At 47.9% G+C, this 20,884-nt stretch overlaps 2 protein-coding genes across 2 annotated transcripts; one reads left to right on the forward strand and one right to left on the reverse strand.

Annotated features, from left to right (window-relative positions):
• The first annotated feature begins 1,772 nt into the window (after nt 1–1,772).
• On the forward strand, nt 1,773–3,906 carry MRFAP1L1 (Morf4 family associated protein 1 like 1). Its single transcript, XM_012434996.2, has 2 exons — nt 1,773–2,432; nt 2,993–3,906. Exon 1 carries the CDS (start codon nt 2,034–2,036, stop codon nt 2,415–2,417), a length of 384 nt encoding a protein of 127 aa, XP_012290419.1. The 5' UTR covers nt 1,773–2,033; the 3' UTR covers nt 2,418–2,432; nt 2,993–3,906.
• Nucleotides 3,907–16,125: 12,219 nt separating this feature from the next.
• S100P (S100 calcium binding protein P) lies at nt 16,126–19,482 on the reverse strand. Its single transcript, XM_012434994.3, has 2 exons — nt 19,103–19,482; nt 16,126–16,428 (listed from the first exon to the last, which is right to left on the reverse strand). The coding sequence occupies exons 1-2, from the start codon at nt 19,367–19,369 to the stop codon at nt 16,279–16,281; spliced, it is 417 nt and encodes a 138-aa protein (XP_012290417.2). The 5' UTR covers nt 19,370–19,482; the 3' UTR covers nt 16,126–16,278.
• Between the last annotated feature and the right edge of the window lie 1,402 nt (nt 19,483–20,884).

A 20,884-nucleotide genomic window follows, 5' to 3' on the forward strand; every position in this document is an offset into this window, starting at 1 on the left:
TATTGAAGCCCTCAACCCCAGTGTGGCTGTACTTGGAGTAAAGAAGTAAGCAAGGTTAAATAAGGTCATAAGGGCTGGGGCATGAGCCTATAGCTTCGTGTTCTTGTAAGAAAAGACACAAGAGAGCACTCCTTTCTGTACCTCCCAACACTGCATGCACTAAGAAGAGATCATGTAAGGACTGCACCAAGAAGGTGACCATCTGCAGTTCAGGAAGAGAGCCCTCACCTCCAGAAACCAAATTTGTTGGCATCTTAATTATGGACTTCTGGCCTCCAGAACTGTGAGAAGATAAATGTCTGTGTTTAAGCCACCCAGCCTCTGGTGTTTAGTTATGGTGTCCAGAGTAGACTAAGACATCCATCAAGAATGCATGAGAGTTCCAGTTGTGCAGCATCTTCCCCAACGCTTGGTATTGGCAGCATTTTAAATTTTAGTCATTCTAGTGGATGGACAGTGCTTCCTCCTTGTAGTTTTCATTTGCATTTCCCTGCTGAATCGTGATGTTGAACACCTTTTCACATACTTATTGGCCATTTGGATATTCTCTCTTTTGTTAAGTGCCAGCTTTTGTCTTTTGTCCATTTTAAAAGGTTTTTTTCTTGTTGATCTCTAGGAGTTCTTGATATATTCTGCATATGAGTCCTTTGCCAGATATAGCTATTGAAAATATCCTTTTTTCAGTGTCTTGCTCTTTCTCTCTTAATGTTCTTTTGATAAACATCTGCTAGAACATTGGTGGTTGCAAAACTGTTTCACACACATCATCTTACAAATGCCTCTTCCGAACACTGACAGATATTCAGGCTAGGGCCATTGGTCTTTATGAGACTGGAAAACTGAAGCTCTGATGTATGGCACTTGTGCAAGAAGGATCCCCCCTCTACACACACTCATATTACTACTAGTGTGGCACTGAGTGACTAAGCCTCGCAATAGACTTCCTCTATTCCACAAAGGCATTAGGTTGGTGATCAAAATATATTGATGATCAAAGCCACATTTACTAGAACCCTGTTGACTTTCGGGTCCTGTGTGTGGTAGGTACATAAAGGTGACCAAGACCAGAACCCATCCCCAAACAGCCTCTAGTCTGGCAGAGGCACTTACGTACTAGAGAATTCCTCTCTCTAAAGCATCCCCTAAGGCCCTGCTTGACGCCAGGCTGATAGGAAGGGCGGAGGACAGAACTGAAACAGAAGTGGCCCTTTACCTTGAGAAGCTTACAGACTGTTGGAAAGAGCCTAAAAACCACAGGCCAGAGCCACCCAAGGGAGAGAGAGAAATTCCCCCCACCCCCCAACCCTCCGAGGAAAAAAGCATGAGCCAGGGGTGGGAACAAGGGACGTGCTCCGTTCTGGAACAGTGAGCAGAGACTGCGGACACACATTGCTTTGGGCTCAAATCATGACTTCTGGCCTGGTTTTTACCTCTCTTATAGGTTCGTTGTGAGGTCTAAGTGAATTTCATATAAATTATTCCAAGCTTGTGCATGTTTAGAGAGTAAGCGCTGTGAACGCCAGGCCGTCTTATTCAAATATAGGGATGGGGGGGGTCACTGTTACTTAAAAAAATAATAAAAGTAAAAGCCCTCTGAAGGGAGGCTTCCGAGGAAGATGCGAACAAACCTTCCGCCACCAATCTAATTTTTAGAGAAGAAAGCAAACCGGAGCCCCAGGAAGAAGGCGGTGAAGGGGGCGCGCGCGCCCGCTACCTGGTCTTGTCGAAGGCGTGACCGTAAAGGGGCCCGGCCCTGTCGTGAAAGGGCCGCAAACAGGCGGAGGGCGAGTTGACGGCTGCTTCTCCATTTTGTTGGCCGCTGCGCTGGGTCCATCTACGGCGATTCTTCCCACAGAGTTCTGAAGCGAAAGGCTTACAATTAAAAGGACGAAAACATTTAAAGATAATTCGGGGTACTATGGACAAAGCGTGTGGGTCGCTCAGACTCCAGCAGTAACTCCTGATCTGCATCCCCAGGGGGGTCCGGTAAGGAGAACGTCACTACAGCGGTCTTAAAGAAGCGGCAGGAGGAGATGCGGCCCCTGGACATCGACGAGGTGGAAGCGCCAGAGGAGGTGGAGGTGCTGGAGCCCGAGGAGGATTTCGAGCAGTTCCTGCTCCCGGTCATCAACGAGATGCGCGAGGACATCGCGTCTCTTATACGCGAGCACGGGCGGGCGTACCTGCGAACCAGGAGCAAGCTGTGGGAGATGGACAATATGCTCATCCAGATCAAAACGCAGGTGGAGGCCTCGGAGGAGAGCGCCCTCAACCAGGTGCAGCACCCGAGTGGCGAAGCCGACGACAGAGTGTCGGAGTTGTGCGAGAAGGCCGAGGAGAAGGCCAAGGAGATCGCGAAGATGGCAGAGATGTTGGTCGAGCTCGTCTGGCGAATAGAGAGAAGTGAGTCTTCTTGAAGGAGGAGATCGGTGGTAAGGTCTGAAACTAGCGGGAGCTTGGATGGAACTCAGTAGTCGCCCTAAGCATGGTGTGAAACCGCGCCCTGTCAAAAGTTATATCCAACGCCTGCACCCCCCATTTTATTGCATCAAAAATTGAGCATTGGGAACGAAATTGGGGTCAAGAGGAAAGAATACGTGCTGGTTTTGTTAGGTGTTAGTATACCATTTTTTTATGGCCTCTCCCTCCCACACTGATAGAAAAAAATAAAAGTAACTTTGGGTTTGTGAAACATGAAAGTCAATTCTAATAGGGCGGTCGCCAGAAGTAGACCTGTCTAGGCACTAAGGGAGCTTGGGGAAAGCCAAAGAAAACCTAGGCCGTAGAGCAAAATGGAACGCAGGGTGAGAACGCAGGGAAAGAGAAAGAAAGAGCCAGAGGACATTACCTGAAATTTCCAGATTGTTCTATGAGGCAGGTATGTCAGAAGAACCTATCTCAAAGAAATGGCATTCTTCTGGGTGGTTAACATTTATTTTTAACATCAGGATATGGAACTTTTCATGGTAAATTTCTCCCAATTGTGCTTTAGGTTCACAGCTGAGGACTGTAGTCAATTGGTAAGGATGAACTGATGCACTGAGGAAACTGAAACAGCTTGTCATCTTCTCTGTTTTGTTTTTGTATGTTTTTTACCCCCATGTAACAGTCTCCCTTATGATCAGTGACTGATTACCTTGATATGGGTTTACATCATCAGATGTATTTGGTTCTGGAAAGATAACTTTTGTGGGAGAAATACTGTTGTAAGAGAAATGGGGCTTAATCAAAAGTTGTCTTCGCGGTCGTGTTTATTCTTGTTACTTTGCTGTGCTTTTGAAATGTTGGGCATGGCCTTGTGTTTTGCTGTTACCTTTGTGACCTGATTGTTTTTTGGAACACATCAAGACTTGGGATCAGAATCTTCCAACTTTAGAGGTGGTTGAGACTCGTGAAGAATGTATTAATGAGACTGCTTTGCATAAAGCTGGGAAGACCGGGAAGACAGTTGGAGATGGAAGTGGTTTTGTATATATTTTGGAACTTTCGTTCCTCTGTGAATGAAAAAGGAGAACTATGTTTCGTGGCGCATTGTCTGATGTATATTGTGTAATCTGTCAGGTGAGTTGATTTAGACAGCATAGCTGACCTTATATGACAAGGCAGTGAGTATGGACTATTGTAATACCCTCACACATTACAGGGGCTTCAGAGAATGGCACTGAAGAGACAGTCTACAAAGAGCCTTGAGAGACATTATCAGGGCCTGGAAAGTCTCTTCCAGCTCATCAGGGTAGTAGACCTGTCAGATTGGAGGTCAAAGTCAAACATTAATAAGTGTTAATTTGCCTTGAAAAACAAAGACCTCAAAAGCCTTTTTTAAGAAATAAATTTTTCGTTCACATGACCAAAGCCCCTCCTGTGTGTGTTAACAAAAGAATCATAAATAAATTTTTTTGAAATAGATCTTCTTCATTGTCATCAAATGGGGTTGAACTGCTTGTAGTTAAAGGCTCTTGGTAAGCCTTTAACTGAGGGAGAATTATTTCTGGAAGATGCTATGGAGATGAGCTGACAGAACACCCAGTTCTGAAGAGAAAAACTTTTGGCCATCCTCTGGGTCCAGCCCCTACTTTTCAGCAGCAGGCGTGTGTTTAGTCACCCAGTGGGAACGTGACGAGCTTCATATCCTACACGTAAAGGTAAGAGATGGATGGGGCGAAGGTGTGGGACAGAAACGGAAACAGGGAACTGCAGATAGAGTGCGTGGATGCCTTGTGGGAGCCCTGAGGAGGGAGTCACCTCTGCAGAGGGGAGTGTGCACATTCACAGCAGGTGATTTGCCTGGGCCTGAAAAGTAGAAATGCGTGAAGGCATATGAGGCACAGGGGTCAAAGTGAGCAGAAGCCTTTCGAGTTGCAGCACTGGGGAGATGGCCAGTGAGCTGGAAGTTAAGGAGTGTAGAGGGGTTGTGGGAGACAGTGAAGTCGGCAGGCAGGGCTAAGAGGTCTTCGTTAAGGACTTAATTCATCTTCATAAGCCTGTACTTCAGTGACGTTTCTTCACCCTGGAATGTTTTCTCACAGAGTGCTAATGGATGCTCAGAGCCATAGCGTAGGCATGGTGCAATTTCCAGAATTACTAAATCTAATTCATAAAATAGATACATGTTTTGGATTAACGCGTAAAATAGGCATTTTAAAAATCAAGTACCTGAGCACAGAAAAGTCACAGAAGCTGTTTCTGGCTTTGTTGTGATATCTAAGATCCTTGCTTATGTGCCTGCCTGTCTGGATTCTTCAGTAAAAACAAGTACAGCTGGGGAACCATAATTTCTGATAATCAGGGGAATGGCCGTCACATCTATAGTTTAGAAAGTCTACTCAAGGCTGGATATGGTTTGAGTGTGGGCTAGAAGATAAGGGCTGGTGCACAAGTGGAGCTAGGAAGTGAGGGCCTGAACTGGGGCAGAATGGAAGGACCAGCTAGGCTTTTCTGGAGCCAAGACTTGGTGTCTCTCTGTATCAGTCAGCTAGACTAAACTGCTGTTAACAGTTCACCCCAAAGCCTTAGTGGCTTGCAACACGCAATAATATTTTTTCTTATTCATGTTGATGTGTTAATATATTGTAGCTGGGTTGTTGCATATTTTCTTAATTCCAGCAGCTGCTCTTTGGGATATTGTGGATCTTGATTGAGAAAGCTGTTATTTACAGTTACCTGATGGATTTAAAAACATGCTTTGGGGGTGAAAAAGCTGAGGTCTATACATACACACTCATAGACACACATATACTATATATGTGCTATATACATACACACGTGTGCATATACACTATGCATATGTATATTTTTCCCCTCGGATTGACTGACCATAGATTATATTCATCCATAGGGTTGCATTTCATCTCTTCGGTATCCTAGGGATTTTTTTTTTCTAAGCTGCCTCCGAGTTTAGACCCTAAAGAGTGTTCTGAACCATTTTTGAGCCTTGGCTCTTAGGCAGAGCATTGTAGTGACGGGCTAATTGTCTTAACCCAGGCTGTAATGAGAAAATAGAAACCTAGAGAGTTTTGTCTCTATTTCCTGTTTAACTTACACGTTTCCCCTTAACTGAATGATGTATCAGTGGAATTGTAACAACTTCGAAGTCATCTAGAAAATTTGGATTGTTTTCTGTTAGTAGCTCTGAAAGTCATCGGTCTGTCATGTGTGAGTCAGTCATGCCCAAACTCCCCTTGCTCTAAAATCTAAAATTCTATGCCTTCTTCCAAAAGACAGCAAATTATTTAAGCACTTTCATCGGCTGGCTGGTGATGGCTGAGTTTTCAATAATGTTTTGTGTGATTACTTCATCCCAGCGTTTTTTTTTTCTGAAAATATTTTGAATGTCCGATATCCATATGGCTCCCTATGCCACTTTTCTAGTCTCTGCTCAGACATTACAATACCAGAGAGGGCTTCCCATGCCACTCTTTAAAATAGCACTGCCATCCCCGATTACTCTCTGTCTTCTTTTATTTTTCTTTTCACTACCTGATGTGTGATTATTTTCTGTGTATTTATTTTTCTTTTCACCACCTGATGTGTGATTATTTTCCTTTTCACTACTTGATGCATGATTATTTTCTGTGTATTTATTTTTCTTTTCACTACTTGATGTATGTATTTTCTGACTTCTCTCTGTAGAATGTCGGCCCCATGAGGGCAGAGACTTTATTCACTGCTGAATTCCTAGCACTTAGACCAGTGCCTGGCTGACACCTGGTTGGTACCTAATGCTCATTGAACAAATAAGTGCCAATTAAGTATGTAAATTAACTTAATTGTGTCTGCTACCAATGCAGAAAACTCAGGTGAATGTTCTGAGCCAGAACCTTCAGTGTCATTCTTGACACGCCCTCCTCAGCAGTCCCCTTGTCATCCCTTCTAGCACTAGCATATTGGCTCTGCCTAGAATACACCTTGGGATTCACCTACCTTCCTTCCTGCTCCAAGCCGCTAGTGTGACAGTCTACCAGCTGGCCTCCCAGCTTTCAGGTGTTTTTTTTTGTGACGGAGTCTCACTTTGTTGCCCAGGCTGGAGTGCAGTGGTACCATCTTGGCTCACTGCAACCTCCGCCTCCTGGGTTCAAGTGATTCTGCTGCCTCAGCGTCCTAAGTAGCTGGGACTACAGGTGCGTGCCACTACACCCGACTAGTTTTTTATTTTTAGTAGAGATGGGGTTTGAACGTGTTGGCCAGGCTGGTCTTGAACTCCAGACCTCAGGTGATCCGACTGCCTCAGCCTCCCAAAGTGCTGGGATTACAGGTGTGAGCCACCGTGCCTGGCCCCAGCTTTCACTTTTATTCCAATCCTCCTCCTTCACAAATCAGCTAGAGTGAATTAGGTTATGTCAATTCCCTGCTTGAAACGCGTAAAAAGAAAAATTTTGTTTTTCCACAGATGTTTTTATTTTTTCATTAATATTAACTCAGCTCCTACTATATACCAGGCACTGTTCCAGGTGCTGAGAGATGCAGCACTGAGCAGACAGTCCAAAAGCTCTGCCCTCTGAGGTTCGTTCTAGTGGTGGAGAAACACAATAAGCAAGGTAAATCAAGTCAGTGCTAAGAATATTCCTGTATTCAGCATAGGTGGTAAAATATATTCAAGAATTTCTGCCATCTCCAGAGCTGTCTCATCCTGGTTTTCCTCGGTCACCCTAAATTTAAGTGCCCTCCCTGGTCCTCTCCCAAATTTTCATCTTCAGAATGTTCCAGCTTTCCTGCCCGCTGACTTGTCCTCCACCTCTTTGCAAACGTCCTCTGATACTTACCTCTACCAAGGTCTGGCTGTCTCTGAACCCCAGTCTCCACACCCTCCATGTGCAACTCCCCAAACACTGTCCGCTTTCTGGGTGAAGCCACAAAGAATGTGATACTGAGGTACACTCTGGGCTGCGGTTTGCTAGGCAGTTGCAATTTCTTTAAACTGTGCCTGCGTCATGCTTGTATTCAGTCAGTTCTCATTATCTGCAGTAGTCATACAGTCACCATAAACACTGAATTAGCAAATACTATAATACTTCACTACCCCTAAGGAAAACAGAGGATTAGGTTCCCACTAGCCCCGGCTGCATTTTTCATCAGCTGATCAATACGTAACCTTAACCTTGTGTTTCTGTTTAAAGACACCTTAATTAACATATATTATTGATTCATCAATTTTGAACTCAAAGTCAGCAGCACTGTAACTCATGCCTCAGTAAAGCTTGTCTAACATATATTTTCTCTAAGGCACATCACAGCCACCTTATGCTTAGGCACACTAGACAGTGCTTCAGCATGAGACTTGAGAGTCATTTTAAACAGCAGAATAACCAACAAAAGTACCAAAATGAGAAAAATGTGGCACTGAGTAGACCGTAAAAAGGACACTTGTTTACAGCATGAGAACTGAAACAAGAAGGCAGAGTCACCTTGTTTCCCCCAGCTGGGAGTGTGGATGTCAGATGACTCAGATTTTTTGCTGCCCTGCACATGTCTGCAAATGACTAGGAAAGTGCCAAGAGTATTGATTTTGGGGTTACATAAGAATTTTAGAAAGTGGATGAATTTGCAAATACAAAGTTACAAATAATGAAGATTGACAGCATACATACACACAGAATGATGTAGGTGTCCTGGTTGGGGAGTGGGAAGCCATGGTGCCCAGATCAGGGCTCGGAGCTCAAGAAGGGTAGAGAAGGCATCCCCATGGCGGGAACGAGGGGCTCAGAGCCTGGTGTGGAGGTCAGAGTCCTCTGGGCGGGGTGAAGAGGGTGTCCATGTGTTTGTGGTTTTGCTTTTTTTTTTTTTTTTTTGCCTTTTTTTGGCAATGGATGGTCTCCAGTGTGGACAGACCAAATTTTAGCAGTGTGAGCAGGACATCTATGTGGGGGTAGGTTTGGGGGAAGGGAAATCTAGCCTGGGAAATCAGAGCCCAGGTAGGGTGAGAAGGGAGTTCCCGAGGCGGTATTCTGGGCATGAGAGCTCAGGTGGGATGGAGAGAGTGTGCACACATGTGGAGAGCTGGTGCAGCTTGAGCAAGGGAGATGGGCATCCTTAGAGGCCAGTCCTTCACGTGACTCAGCCTAAGAGGCAAGGAGGGTGTCTGTGTAGGGGCAGACTGGTATGGGGTTCAGAACCTCAGCAGGGAAAAGGTTTCTGCAGGAGACCAGGTACCAGCCAAGGGGGAGAAATGTAAAAAGAAAACTAGAATCGATCCTGTGGTGTTGTGTTGAAAATGGAAGTCTCTGTGTGAACTTGTGGTTGCGCACACACACACACATTTTTTTTTTTTTTTGTAATGGAGTCTTGCTCTTGTTGCCCAAGTTGGAGTACAGTGGCATAATCTCGGCTCACTGCAACATCCGCCTCCCAGGATCAAGTGATTCTTCTGCCTCAGCCTCCTGAGTATCTGGGACTACAGGCATGCACCACCATGCCCAGCTGATTTTTGTATTTTTGGTGGAAACGGGGTTTCACCATCTGGCCAGGATGGTCTTGATCTCTTGACCTCGTGATCCACCTGCCTCGGCCTCCCAAAGTGCTGGGATTACAGGCGTGAGTCACTGCGCCCAGCTACACTCTTTAGATATCTGTAAGATATAGAACTATAGGTATGTGTAGCTATCTAAAGTTATGTATATACTTACAAATATTCCCTACTTCTTTCCATTAAGAGAGGCTGGGAGCAGTGACACTTCAATAACAGTGAGCACACCTAGCTTCCAGATCTTGGCTTCTAAATAGCATTTTCCACTAAAAGAAACAGGGCTGCTTGGAGAAATGGCCAGTTCCAGAGCTAGGGCCTGCAAAGTGCAAGATATATCCAGAACATTTTGCGATGACAGAAGGCAAGGATGTGTTCAGAGAATGCTGAGAACATGTCAGAGGATAATAGAAGCCAGCTGAAATGGGCTCCCACTGATCAGATCAGGGACAATTTGAGCATCAGAACAAATAATGCTAGTAACAGGTACAACCCACTGAATAATATAGGAAACGAGGAGTTCACAAATATGAATACATGAATAAATCAAATGCTTGATGAGGAACAGAATATATACATAGTTCCAAAATTCCTCTCTAAAAATACATATTAAAAAGTGGCCAGGCATGGTGGCTCAGCCTGTACTCCTAGCACTTTGGGAGGCCGAGGCAGACAGATCACTTAAGGTCAGGAGTTGGAGACCAGCCTGGCCAACATAGTGAAACCCCGTCTCTACTAAAATTAAAAAAATTAGCCGGGCATGGTGGCGGGTGCCTGTAATCCCAGCTACTCAGGAGGTTGAGGCAGGAGAATTACTTGAACCCCGGAGGCGGAGGTTGCAGTGAGCCAAGATTACGCCATTGCACTCCAGCCTGAGCGACAGAGTGAGACTCCATCTCAAAAAAAAAAAAGTATTATTAAAAAGTGAACCTGTGGGAGCCCATTCAAGCTGGCTGCTGTGTCTTTGACATATTGCGTGTATTCTTTGAACACACCCTGGCTTTGTGTCACAGCCAGATAGATGTTCTGGATCTTGTACTTCCCTTGTCCCAGTTCTGGTATTGGCTATTTCTTCAAGCACCATCTTAAGTGATCAAAGTAAACATGATCAGCGATGGAACAAATGAAAATTTCGCGCCGTCTGATACGGTGCAGTGAGTAGAACACTGCATCATTTCCAAGAGAATTCTTGCCAAAGATACGTGAGCTGGGCTGAGTCACGAGGAAACAGCAGACAAGTTTAAACTGAAGGAAATTCTACATAATGGAAGCCTGTGATCTTCAAAAGTGTCGAAGTCATAAAAGTCTGGGAAAGACTGAGGAATTGTACCTGATTAAAGATTTGTCAACTAAATGCAAAAGATGATGCTTTTTTTTTTTTTTTGCTATTAAAGTCATTTTTTTGTTTTATAAAAGACATTATTAGAACAACTGGCAAACTTGAATGAGGGCTTAAGATTTGATGGTAGTGATGTATTGCTGTTAATTTTCTAACTTCGATGGGTAGCATTGTGGTCATATAGAGAATCTTCCTGTGTGGAGGACATAATACTAATGCATTCGGGGTGGTGCATCAGCTTATTCTTTTTTTTTTTTTAATTTTGAGAGGGAGTTTTGCTCTTGTTGCCCAGGCTGGAGTGCAGTGCCATCATCTCGGCTCACTGCAACCTCCACCTCCCCGGTTCAAGCGATTCTCCTGCCTCAGCCTCCCTAGTAGCTGGGATTACAGGCGCCCGCCACCACGCCCAGCTAATTTATGTATTTTTAGTAGAGACGGGGTTTCACTATGTTGGCCAGGCTGGTCTTGAACTCTTGACTTCAGGCCTGCCTCAGCACCTGCCTTCAACACCTGCCTCAGCCTCCCAAAGTGCTGGGATTACAGGCGTGAGTCACCACACCCCGCTGCTTATTCTTAAATCATTCAGAAAAATAGTTCTTGTACTACTAACTTTTCCATAAGTTTGTTATTTCTGTAAGTTTCCAATTTTAATTCAGAATTGTTGGCCAGGCGTGGTGGCTCACGCCTGTAATCCCAGCGTTTTGGGAGGCTGAGGCGGGCGGATCGCCTGAGTTCAGGAATTTGAGACCACCCTGGGCAACATGGTGAAACCCCGTCTCTACTAAAATTTAAAAAATTAGTGGGGTGCGGTGGCACCGGCCTGTAGTCCCAGCTACTCGGGAGGCTGAGGCAGGAGAATTGCTTGAACCCAGGAGGCGGAGGTTGCAGTGGGCTGAAATTGAGCCACTGCACTCCAGCTAAGCCTACAGAGTGAGACTCCGTCTCAAAAAGAAAAAGAAAAAGAAAAAGAATTGTGCTTATCGAACAGTTAGGCAGGCCGTGGCAATCCCAGCACCCAAACATCTGACATTCTGGAGGGGTGGAAATGCGCCGGCTTCCGTAACCGAGTTTAGCCCCAGGAGCAATTCTGCAAAGCAGCCGCAGGTGGCGCTGGCGAGAGCCCAAGAGCTAGGAGAGCCTCAGTGGCTGCCGCTCCTTCTGGAAAGCATCACAAATGAGACTGGCTGCACGTTGGTTTCCAAGCGCGGCAGTGGAGAGACACTTGGCTAAATACTTTGTTTAAGAAAATTATAGGCCGGGCGCGGTGGCTCACGCCTGTAATCCCAGCACTTTGGGAGGCTGAGGTGGGCGGACCAGCTGAGGTCAGGAGTTTGAGACCAGCCTGGCTAACATGGAGAAACCCATTTCTACCAAAAAAAAAAAAAAAAAAAAAAAAAAAGAAAGAAAGAAAGAAAGAGAAAGAAAGGAAGAAAGAAAGAAAGAAAACAAAAAAAAAATTAGCCAGGCGTGGTGGTGCGCACCTGTAGTCCCAGCTACTCGGGAGGCTGAGGCAGGAGAATGGCTTGAACCCGGGAGGCAGAGGTTGCGGTGAGCCAAGATCGCACCATTGTACTCCAGCCTGGGCAACAAGAGCGAAACTCTGTCTCAAAAAAATTATAGGTTGGGTGTGGTGGCTCACGCCTGTAATCCCAACACTTTGGGAGGCCGAGGTGGGCGGACCAACTGAGGTCAGGAGTTTGAGACCAGCCTGGCCAGTGTGGTGAAACCCCATCACTACTAAAAATACAAAAATTATTCAAGCGTGGTGGTGCTGTAATCCCAGCTACTTGGCAGGCTGAGGCAGGAGAATCGCTTGAACCCGGAAGGCAAGGTTGCAGTGAGCCAAGATCGTGCCACTGCTCTCTAGCCTGGGTGACAGATCGAGACTCGGTCTCAAAAAACTAATAATAAAAAACAAATAAATAAAAATTATGGCGGCAACCCAACTGTCCATCAACAGATGAATTAGCAAGATGAATTAGCAATTAGCAATTAGCAAGTTTGGTGTATACACATAGTGACCTGTTACTTAGCCTTACAAGGGAAGGGATTCTGACACATGCCACAGCACTGATGAACGTTGATGACACAATGCTGAGTGAAATAAGCCTGTCACAAAAGGGCACATCCTGTGTGATTGCAGTCATATGACGTTCCTAGAATAAAATTCATAGAAAGTAGAATAGTCGGGGCCAGTGGCCAGAGGAGGAGATGGAGAGGGAGTGTTTAGTGGGGATAGAGTTTTGGTTCTGCAAGATGGCAAGGGTTCAGGAGATTGGCTGCACAGCAGTGTGAGCGTACCTAACGCTGCTCAACTGTACACTTGGAAATGGTTAGGATGGCACATTTTATGTTGATGCCACAATAAAAATTATCCTTTGATCCAGTAATCTTGGGTAAAAAATGAAATTTGATTTTGAGAAATTATCTGAGCTTAAGACAAAGCTTTGGCCAGGCACAGTGGCTCACGCCTGTAATCCCAACACTTCTGAGGCTAGGGCAAGACTGTTACTTGCAGCCAGGAGTGTGAGACCGACCTGGGAAACAGTAAGACCCCACCTTACAAAAAATCCCAAAAGACAAAGCTTTATACATGAAAATATTGCAGCATACTTTCTAAAAACAAAAATAGGAACATACATTCTACAAAAATATGAAGAATAGTATCTTTTTGTTTTTAGATGGAGTCTTGCTCTGTTGCCCAGGCTGGAGTGCAATGGCATGCTCTCAGCTCACCTCCACCTCCACCTCCTGGGTTCAAGCGATTCTCCTGCCTCAGCCTTCCAAGTAGCTGGGATTACAGGTGTGTGCCACCACACCTGGCTAATTTTTGTATTTTTAAGTAGAGACGGGCTTTTACCATGTTGGTCAGGCTGGTCTCGAACCCCTGACCTCATGATCCACCTCCCAAAGTGGTAGGATTACAAGCATGAGCCACTGCACCTGGCTGAAGAACAGTAGCTTTAACAACGAGCAAACGATGGTGCCCTCATTCCAATAAATTCCTTGCAACCATTAAAAAGTACTATTTAGGGGCTGGGTGCATTGGTTCACACCTGTAATCCCAGCACTTTGGGAAGCTTGAGATGAGAGGATCGCTTGAACTCAGGAATACCAGATCAGCCTGGGCTACAGAGTGAAATCCCTGTCTTTGCAAAAAATTTTTTTAAAAAATTAGCTTGGTGTGGTGGCGCACCCCTGTAGTCCCAGCTACTCAGGAGACTGAGGTGGGAGGATCACTTGAGCCCAGGAAATCAAGGTTATAGTGAGCTGTGGTTGTGCCACTGCTCTCGAGACTCGGCAACAGTGAGACCCTGTCTCAAAAACAAAACAAAATAAAACAAACAAACAAAACTACTGTTTGGACCTGGCTTTTGCTTCCTGCGAAGCTGGTATAGACTCCAGAGAAGGGACTGTGGACTTTATCTCCAGGAACAAGAATCTGTGTCCTGCTCAGAAGACCCTGAACAGAACTAGAAGATGGAGCACTGTGGGAGGCTGGTCCCTTGGAGCAGGGAATTGGATTCCAAACCAGACGTAATCTCTCATTTGGAGGAGGGCAAGAAGCTAGGACGAGATGAAAGAAAGATTCAGGAGGGATGGGCCCTGTCGTCTTCATAAGGAGAAGTCAGGAAGTCCCAAGACCCGTTAGAGATAACCCGGGAAGGACACCTGGAGGAAGTGGCACGCTGTTTTCCTGCTCCAGTAGTCTGAGTTCTTAGTCACAAAGCACAGAAATCCAGCCTCAGTGATTGATTTACAAAAGGCTTCTCTCCTTTAAGAGCCCTGGAGGATGAGGTTCGTAGCTGCTTAGCCAGAAACCTCTCATATGGCGCTGCTGCAAAACCCATAAGAGGGTTACAGGTCCCTGCCTGTTTGTGTCAGTTGTCTGATTCCAAGCTGGGATGAGAATAGAGTCTGGGAGAGAGAGCCCAGGTCAGGTGCCTGCACCCCAGCTATGGGAGAGGTTGGGAAGTGAGGCCTCTGCCTCCCCGCAACACTGATAAGCTGGGTGATTTGTCATTTACAGGACGGTAGCTAATTTGGTCAACAGCAAGAAAAAAGGAAAACAGTCTGGGCCAGTGGCTTATGCCTGTCATATCTACAGGCATAGATTTGGGAGGCTGAGGTGGGAGGATCATTTGAGCCCAGGAGGTCGAGACCAGCCTCGGCAATATAGCAAAACTCTGTCTCTATAAAAAATTAGCCAGCCTTGCTGGTGAGTACTTGTGGTTCCAGCTACTTGGGAGGCTGAGACGGGAGGATTGCTTAGCCCGGGAGTTCAAGATTGCAATGAGCATGATAACACCACTGCATTCCAGACTGGGTGACAGGGCAAGACCCTGTCTCAAAGGAAAAAGAGAAAAAGATTCCCATTCTGGCAGTCCACCCTCATTTCCCCCATTATTAACTTGACTTCTTCCCCATTATTAGCTTTTACTTTATTTAAATGTGTGTATCTGCTCCCATCTAACATAACACAACTCTCTCTAGGCAAAACATTTGCAATCTGCGATCCTCTCCCCAAAGCCTCATATCATTGTGCCCACCTCCAAGTTCAGGATCTTTTGGTGATAGATGTTCTCTAGTGAAAATGTCTTCAAACATAGGAAGAAGCTTTTGTTTTGTTTTGTTTTTTGAGATGGAGTTTTGCTCTTGTTGCCCAGGCTGGAGTGCAATGGCGGTGATCTTGGCTCACCGCCTCCTGGGTTCAAGCGATTCTCCTGCCTCAGCCTCCTGAGTAGCTGGGATTACAGGCATGGGCCACCACACCCAGCTACTGTTTTGTGTTTTTAGTAGAGATGGGGTTTCACCATGTTGGCCAGGCTGATCTTGAACTCTTGACCTTAGGTGATTCGCCCACCTCAGCCTCCCAAAGTGCTGAGATTACACGTGTGAGCCACCACACCCGGCTAGGAAGAGGCTTTAAATGCTGGGTATTCAAAAAATGATAGGAGTCCTAAAACCAGATGCAGTTTCCTGCCTATCACCCAAGACCTCACAAGAGTCACTTTGGGTGCTCCCGACGTTAGGTCATAAAACAACACGGGTGACATGAGCAGTGGTTCACTGATGATTCTAATGCTCTCTTGTAATTCATTTTTTTTCTCTGTTACAGTGTTTCCTGGTCTTTGTGGCAAAAATAGTAGCGTATCATTAAAAGAATGTAATTGGCTGGGTGCGGTGGCTCGCACCTGTAATCCCAGCACTTTGGGAGGCCAAGGTGGGCAGATCACCTGAGATCAGGAGTTTGAGACCAGCCTGGCCAACATGATAAAACCTCGTCTCTACTGAAAATAAAAAAATTAGCTGGGCATGGTGGCACGCGCCTGTAATCCCAGGTACTCAAGAAGCTGAGGCAGGAGAATCACTTGAACCCGGGAGATGGAGCTTGCAGTGAGCTGAGATTGCACCATTGCACTCCAGCCTGGGTGACAAGAGTGAGACTCTGGCTCAAAAACAAACAAACAAACAAACAAACAAACAAACAAATAAATAAATAAAGTATGTTACTTGAAAAAAACATGCTGTTTGGAGAGACGGAGGGGCCCAGGCTCAGTGAGTGGCTACTGACTGACTGAATCACTAAGTAGCTGAATACATGGATGTGCATACCTGAGCCTCCCTCAGGTCTGGGACATGGTGGCATTCACACGACCAAGGTGGGACTGTGTCTCAGTGGGTACTCAGAAGATGGCCAACAGATGAATTCTTATCGACTGCCCTGTCTTCTTCATCTGTCTCACCACTCTAGGCAGGCACTGAGTAATGAAATGACAAATTTAATTAATGATTCTGTTTTGTGGGGAGAGGACACTGAGGCTTTCAGGAAGTAGCCAGTTTCTCTGAGACCAGGATCATTTCATGAGCATTTATTAATCAGAGGGACACAAGCAGGCTCCGCTGAGGGGAGTAATTGCCAACAAATGCTTTTGGGAAGCCTGGGACCATGCCTCTGCCAGGAATCTGCATCTCCAGGGCATCATTTGAGTCCTGCCTTCTCAAAGTACTTGTGACAGGCAGACGTGATTGCAGCCACGAACACGATGAACTCGCTGAAGTCCACCTGGGCATCTCCGTTGGCATCCAGGTCCCTGAGCAGTTTATCCACAGCATCCTTGTCCCTTCCACTCTAGAGGAGAGAGAGGCCCAAGGTCAGTGGTGACGGCGTCTGTGCAGGGCCTCAGCCTCCACCACGCACCGCTGCTGGGCAGGAGGAGGGCACCCGCATCTGTGCCACCTTTGCTGTCATGCAGGCTCAGGGCCAGGACCAGCTGTGCATACCAGACACATGGCATTCCTGGCCTTGAGAAGTTGTGAGCTGCCTTGAGCTATCTGGCATGACATGAACTAACTTGTAATGCTTTTAGACCAAGTCTGAATTGTGTTGTGCTATGCGGGAGGGAGTTTAATTTTGAATTTTTGCAGGGGTTTGTCTTTGGATTTGTAATGTGCTTTACAGTGATGGTTGTTCTCAGGAAATGCATCCACTGTCTGCTCTATTTTTTGTGCACTGCTGACTCCATGGGCATCCCATCTCATGCTGGCACTGAACTAGCTGCTTACACAGACATGAACTCCTCACAACCCCCAGGCAAGGCAGAGGCATTGCCCTGTTATAGATGAAGATGGTAAGGCCCAGAGGGCCCAAGGGACCTGCCCCGAGGTCACACAGGGAGACAGGGAAAGCCAGGGTTGAGCCCCACGTGTGGAGCGAGCGCAGAGGCCCTTTATTCCTCTCTGCTTGGGCACCCTGGCTTGGGGTCCCAGGCTCTCAGGTCTTCTTTGAGAAGGCCAGGCCTGCAGGGCTCTCTGAGAGCCTACCCATTTGATGGCAAAGCGTCCTCACTATGGGACCAAGTGGGACCAGGATGCAGATCTGAACAGCAGCAGCAGGGGGTGCTGATGACCCGGCCCTGGGCCAGAGAGCTGTGTGTGCGGGTGGAAAAACACAAAATCAGTAGAAACAGATCATCTGAGCAAGACACAGCTGTGTACGTGAAGACGTTCATGACAGCATGGTTTGTAGTAGCAGAAGCAAGGCAGGGAACTACAAATTCAGTAGCAAACAAATGGTGGTATGGCCACGTCACAATACCCTGCGGCCATTTCAAGTGATGTTTACGAAGTCTGTAGCCAGACAGTCACCTCGTCCGACTGTGCCGGGCGCTGGGCTGGGCCTGGAGCAGATAGAGCCTACCCGCAGGTGGACATTGTTCTCAGACTCCAGCTTTGCTGGGCTTCAGCAAAGGGCTGAGACGAGCACCCAGGGCCTCCCCCAGGTAATTGTAATGTAACACAGGTTTGAGGATCCCCAGCTTAGACGTTGCTTCTCAAAGTGTGTTCCCAGGACACCTGCACCTGTCCCTCCCCACACCCCAGTGTCCTGAATCAAAGTCCTGGGTTCAGTTCTAAAACTTTGATCATTATCAGAGCACCCTGAGCCCCGTGCTGGAGTTCCCAGCCTTGGGCTGGGGTGTTCAATGAACATCAGAGTTTGAGAATTGATGTTGTAAGTTAAGTTCAAAAGAAATTAAATTGCATATAAATCCCACTCACATGGGGAAAAGGCTAAAAGGGAGAGGAAGCGTCTGTATTCCAGGAGGGATTTCTTCCCTCCGTACTTAACTATTTTTACATTTTCTACCACAAACAGAGCTGTATTTTTAAAAGATATCTTTACAGCATTTACATTTAGAAAATACTAGGCCAGGCATCGGGGCTCATGCCTATAATCACAGCACTTTGAGATGCCAAGGTGGATGGATTGCTTGAGCCCAGGAATTCGAGACCAGCCTGGGCAACATGGTGAGCTCTTGTCTCTAGAAAAAATACAAAAATTAACCAGGCGTGGTGACATGCACCAGCTGCTCGGGAGGCTGAGGTGGGAGGATCACCTGAGCCCAGGAAGGTCAAGGCTGCAGCAAGCTGTGATCCTGCCACTGCACTCCAACCTGGGTGACAGAGTGATACCTCATCTCAAAAAAAAAAAAAAAAAAAAAAGAACAAAGTTCTGAAGTGCTTTGTGTCTTTGAAGCTCTCATTTTCGATTATCAGCTTCCATGTGGGTCGGCCTCTTAGAGGGCAGGTAGGCAGAGTCTGGTGGGGCCCGAAGGGGAGGGGAAGGAAGGAAGAAAGTGGGGGAGTGAGAAAGAAGGACAGGATGGAGGTCAAAGAGAAGAGGGGGAGACGGAGAGGGGAGGGCCTCTGTTTGGCCTGGCTCTAGGTTGCCCTAGAAGGAAGCTGGTCCCAGCCTCCCTGAGGGGACTTCTGTGAGGCTCAGGCCAGTGGCTCCTCCCTGGCAGGGAGCCCAAGGAAGACCCCCAGCTCTGTGCAGACAGGTGCCAGGATGGAGCCTCCTCCTGTCCTTCCTGCCGCTCCCACTAATACCAGGCAACAAGGGGCCTGGGAATGGGAGCAGGGAAGGCGGGCAAGTGGGAGGTGGGGCTGGGGCGTTTATGGCCAGCAGCCTTGGAGGACTCGGCCTCAGGGACGGCCCTGGATTGCATTCCTCCCCCACCCCACCACGGGTTTGAGTCCCACTCTCCCACCAGGCCTGTCACTAATACGCTGGGGTCAACTCCGTGTTTCAAGGATCAAGCTGACCACACCCTCTCCCTGCTCAGATGCTCCGGTGTCCCTCGCCTTGATGCCAAGGTGGGTTGGTTCCTTGGCTGGGCATCTAGGGTCCTTCAGGATCTGTCCCCCTTGCCGCTGACCCCACTGCAGCTGTCTGCCCTCTGCCTGCCATGCCTTCCCCTTCCCCGCAGACCCTGCTGAGTCCCGCACTGCCCGCCTGGGCTCACCTGCAGGAAGCCCGGGAGCTCCTTCTCCATCAGCGCCTTGAGCTCCGCCTTGGTCAGGGTCTGCGTGCTGCCCTCGCTGCTCGAATAGCGGGAAAAGACATCTATGATCATGCCCATGGCTGTCTCCAGTTCCGTCATGGTGCTGGGTTCAGACCACCTTCCTCGCGGGGGCTGGCAGGGCTGAGAAATGTCCCCCTGGCGGCCTCTTGGTGCTTTATAAGGTGGCCTCATATTGACACAGAGGGTGGGACAGCGGGGCTGGAACATTCAGGCAGTCCTGCCCCTCTGCATGCGTGTGCTCGGTTCTGATGAAATGCATCGCTGTGATGCCCTTTCCGGAACCTTTCCCCCAGCCACGGCCCAGGGTGTGGGCCGCCTCCGGCATTTTACAGTGCTCCCCTGTGTCTTGGGGCCATCAGTGAGTCACAGTGGTGTCCTCCTTCCTGGCCCTCCCTGGGTAAGTGGGCACAGGGTGAGTATGTATGGAGTGAGTGTTGATCCTGTGGCCCTGTGTGCTGGTATCAGAGGGTGCTGGCACTCAGCCTGCAGACACGAGGAGATGTCTGAGCGAATTCCTGCTGGGCATGTGTGTGACCACGGTTCTGCTCCTGCCGCCCTTTCTTGGAGCACCCTGTGTCCTTCAGCGGCGCAGCTTCCACCTCAGTCTCCTCCCTCCTCCCCCGTGGAGCCGAACAGAAAGCTCCCCTTCATCCTCTGGGAACTGGTGGAAAATCAGTGGGCAAAAGGCAGATTCCGAGGAGAAAAGCACCAGAGACGTATCTGATCGTAGCTTATGTGGCACGGCAGCCTTCAGGATGAAGATCCAAGGATCTGAGGGAAACTGTCCATGGTTACAAACATAAACACAGCATGGAAATATGATCGCACACGAAAGTCAGGTCGACGCGCACAGACCAGGAGGAGAGCCCGGCCCGGCCTGTCGGGACAGATTCCTCTGGGCCTCTGAGCAGCTTTCCTTCCTTCTAGGTGTGGCCAGGACCCTCTCTGGAATTGAGGTCTTGTGACCTGCAGTCAGATAAAGCAGCCCAGAATGTTTCTTTATGGCTGGTTTCTATGCAGAAAGGGGAGGGGGTGGAGAACTGGAGTCGTAGTTCTGGGTTTTATGGCTGGGTTTGGGGTCAAGAGGTTCTGGTTTCTGTGACCCATCTTGAGGAAGCCTCTCAGGGGAGGAGGGGCTGGAGAAAGTTTTGCTTCTGAGGCATCCATGTTGGGGTGTTTTTGAGCCTCTGCACTAACCAAACCCACAGCAGCCGCAGGGCTCAGACAGCACAAAGGCTCCCGGGACCTCTGGGCAGAGTCGGGGACTCAGGTCTCAGGCACGTTCGAATCCCTCCCCGTCTCTATAGCGGAGGCACTCAGAGCGTCTGTGCCTCTGGGAAGCTGAGAGAGCCCTGGAGAGCATGGAGGTGGGGGCCTGTGTTCACATCCTGCCCCAGTCAAAGCAGACCCACGCTCACAGGCTCTCTCTCGGTAGAGCTCTTCCAGAGTGTCAGCCTCCAGCAAGCGCCTAACCTCTCCCGACACAGCCTCCACCAGCTCATGGGCCGCACCGGGACTGCCCCCGCCGGCTGTGGCTCAACACAGATGGGAGCCACCAGTCTTACAAGAGCTGGCTTTCTCGGGACACGTTGCCTCTGTCCAGGTGTTCTGCAGTGAAGGCTCATCGTGGTCACACTGGTAACCCTTCGGGAGCAGGGACAGGTCTGTTCCGCTCACGCCTGAGCTGGGCAGTTCCCTCTTGGGATAAGGTTGCACAGGACA

This window comes from Aotus nancymaae, unplaced genomic scaffold (genome assembly GCF_030222135.1).
Source record: "Aotus nancymaae isolate 86718 unplaced genomic scaffold, 86718_ANA_hifiasm-v0.15.2.pri h1tg000006l, whole genome shotgun sequence".
Lineage (NCBI taxonomy): Eukaryota > Metazoa > Chordata > Mammalia > Primates > Aotidae > Aotus > Aotus nancymaae.

Coding starts and splice junctions, on each gene's coding strand:
- MRFAP1L1 (XM_012434996.2), top strand. CDS start 2,034: ATGCGGCCCCTGGACATCGACGAGGTGGAAGCGCCAGAGGAGGTGGAG.
- S100P (XM_012434994.3), bottom strand. CDS start 19,369: ATGTTCCAGCCCCGCTGTCCCACCCTCTGTGTCAATATGAGGCCACCT. Junction 16,429..19,102: donor AGCTCCCGGGCTTCCTGCAG/GTGAGCCCAGGC, acceptor TCTCTCCTCTAG/AGTGGAAGGGACAAGGATGC.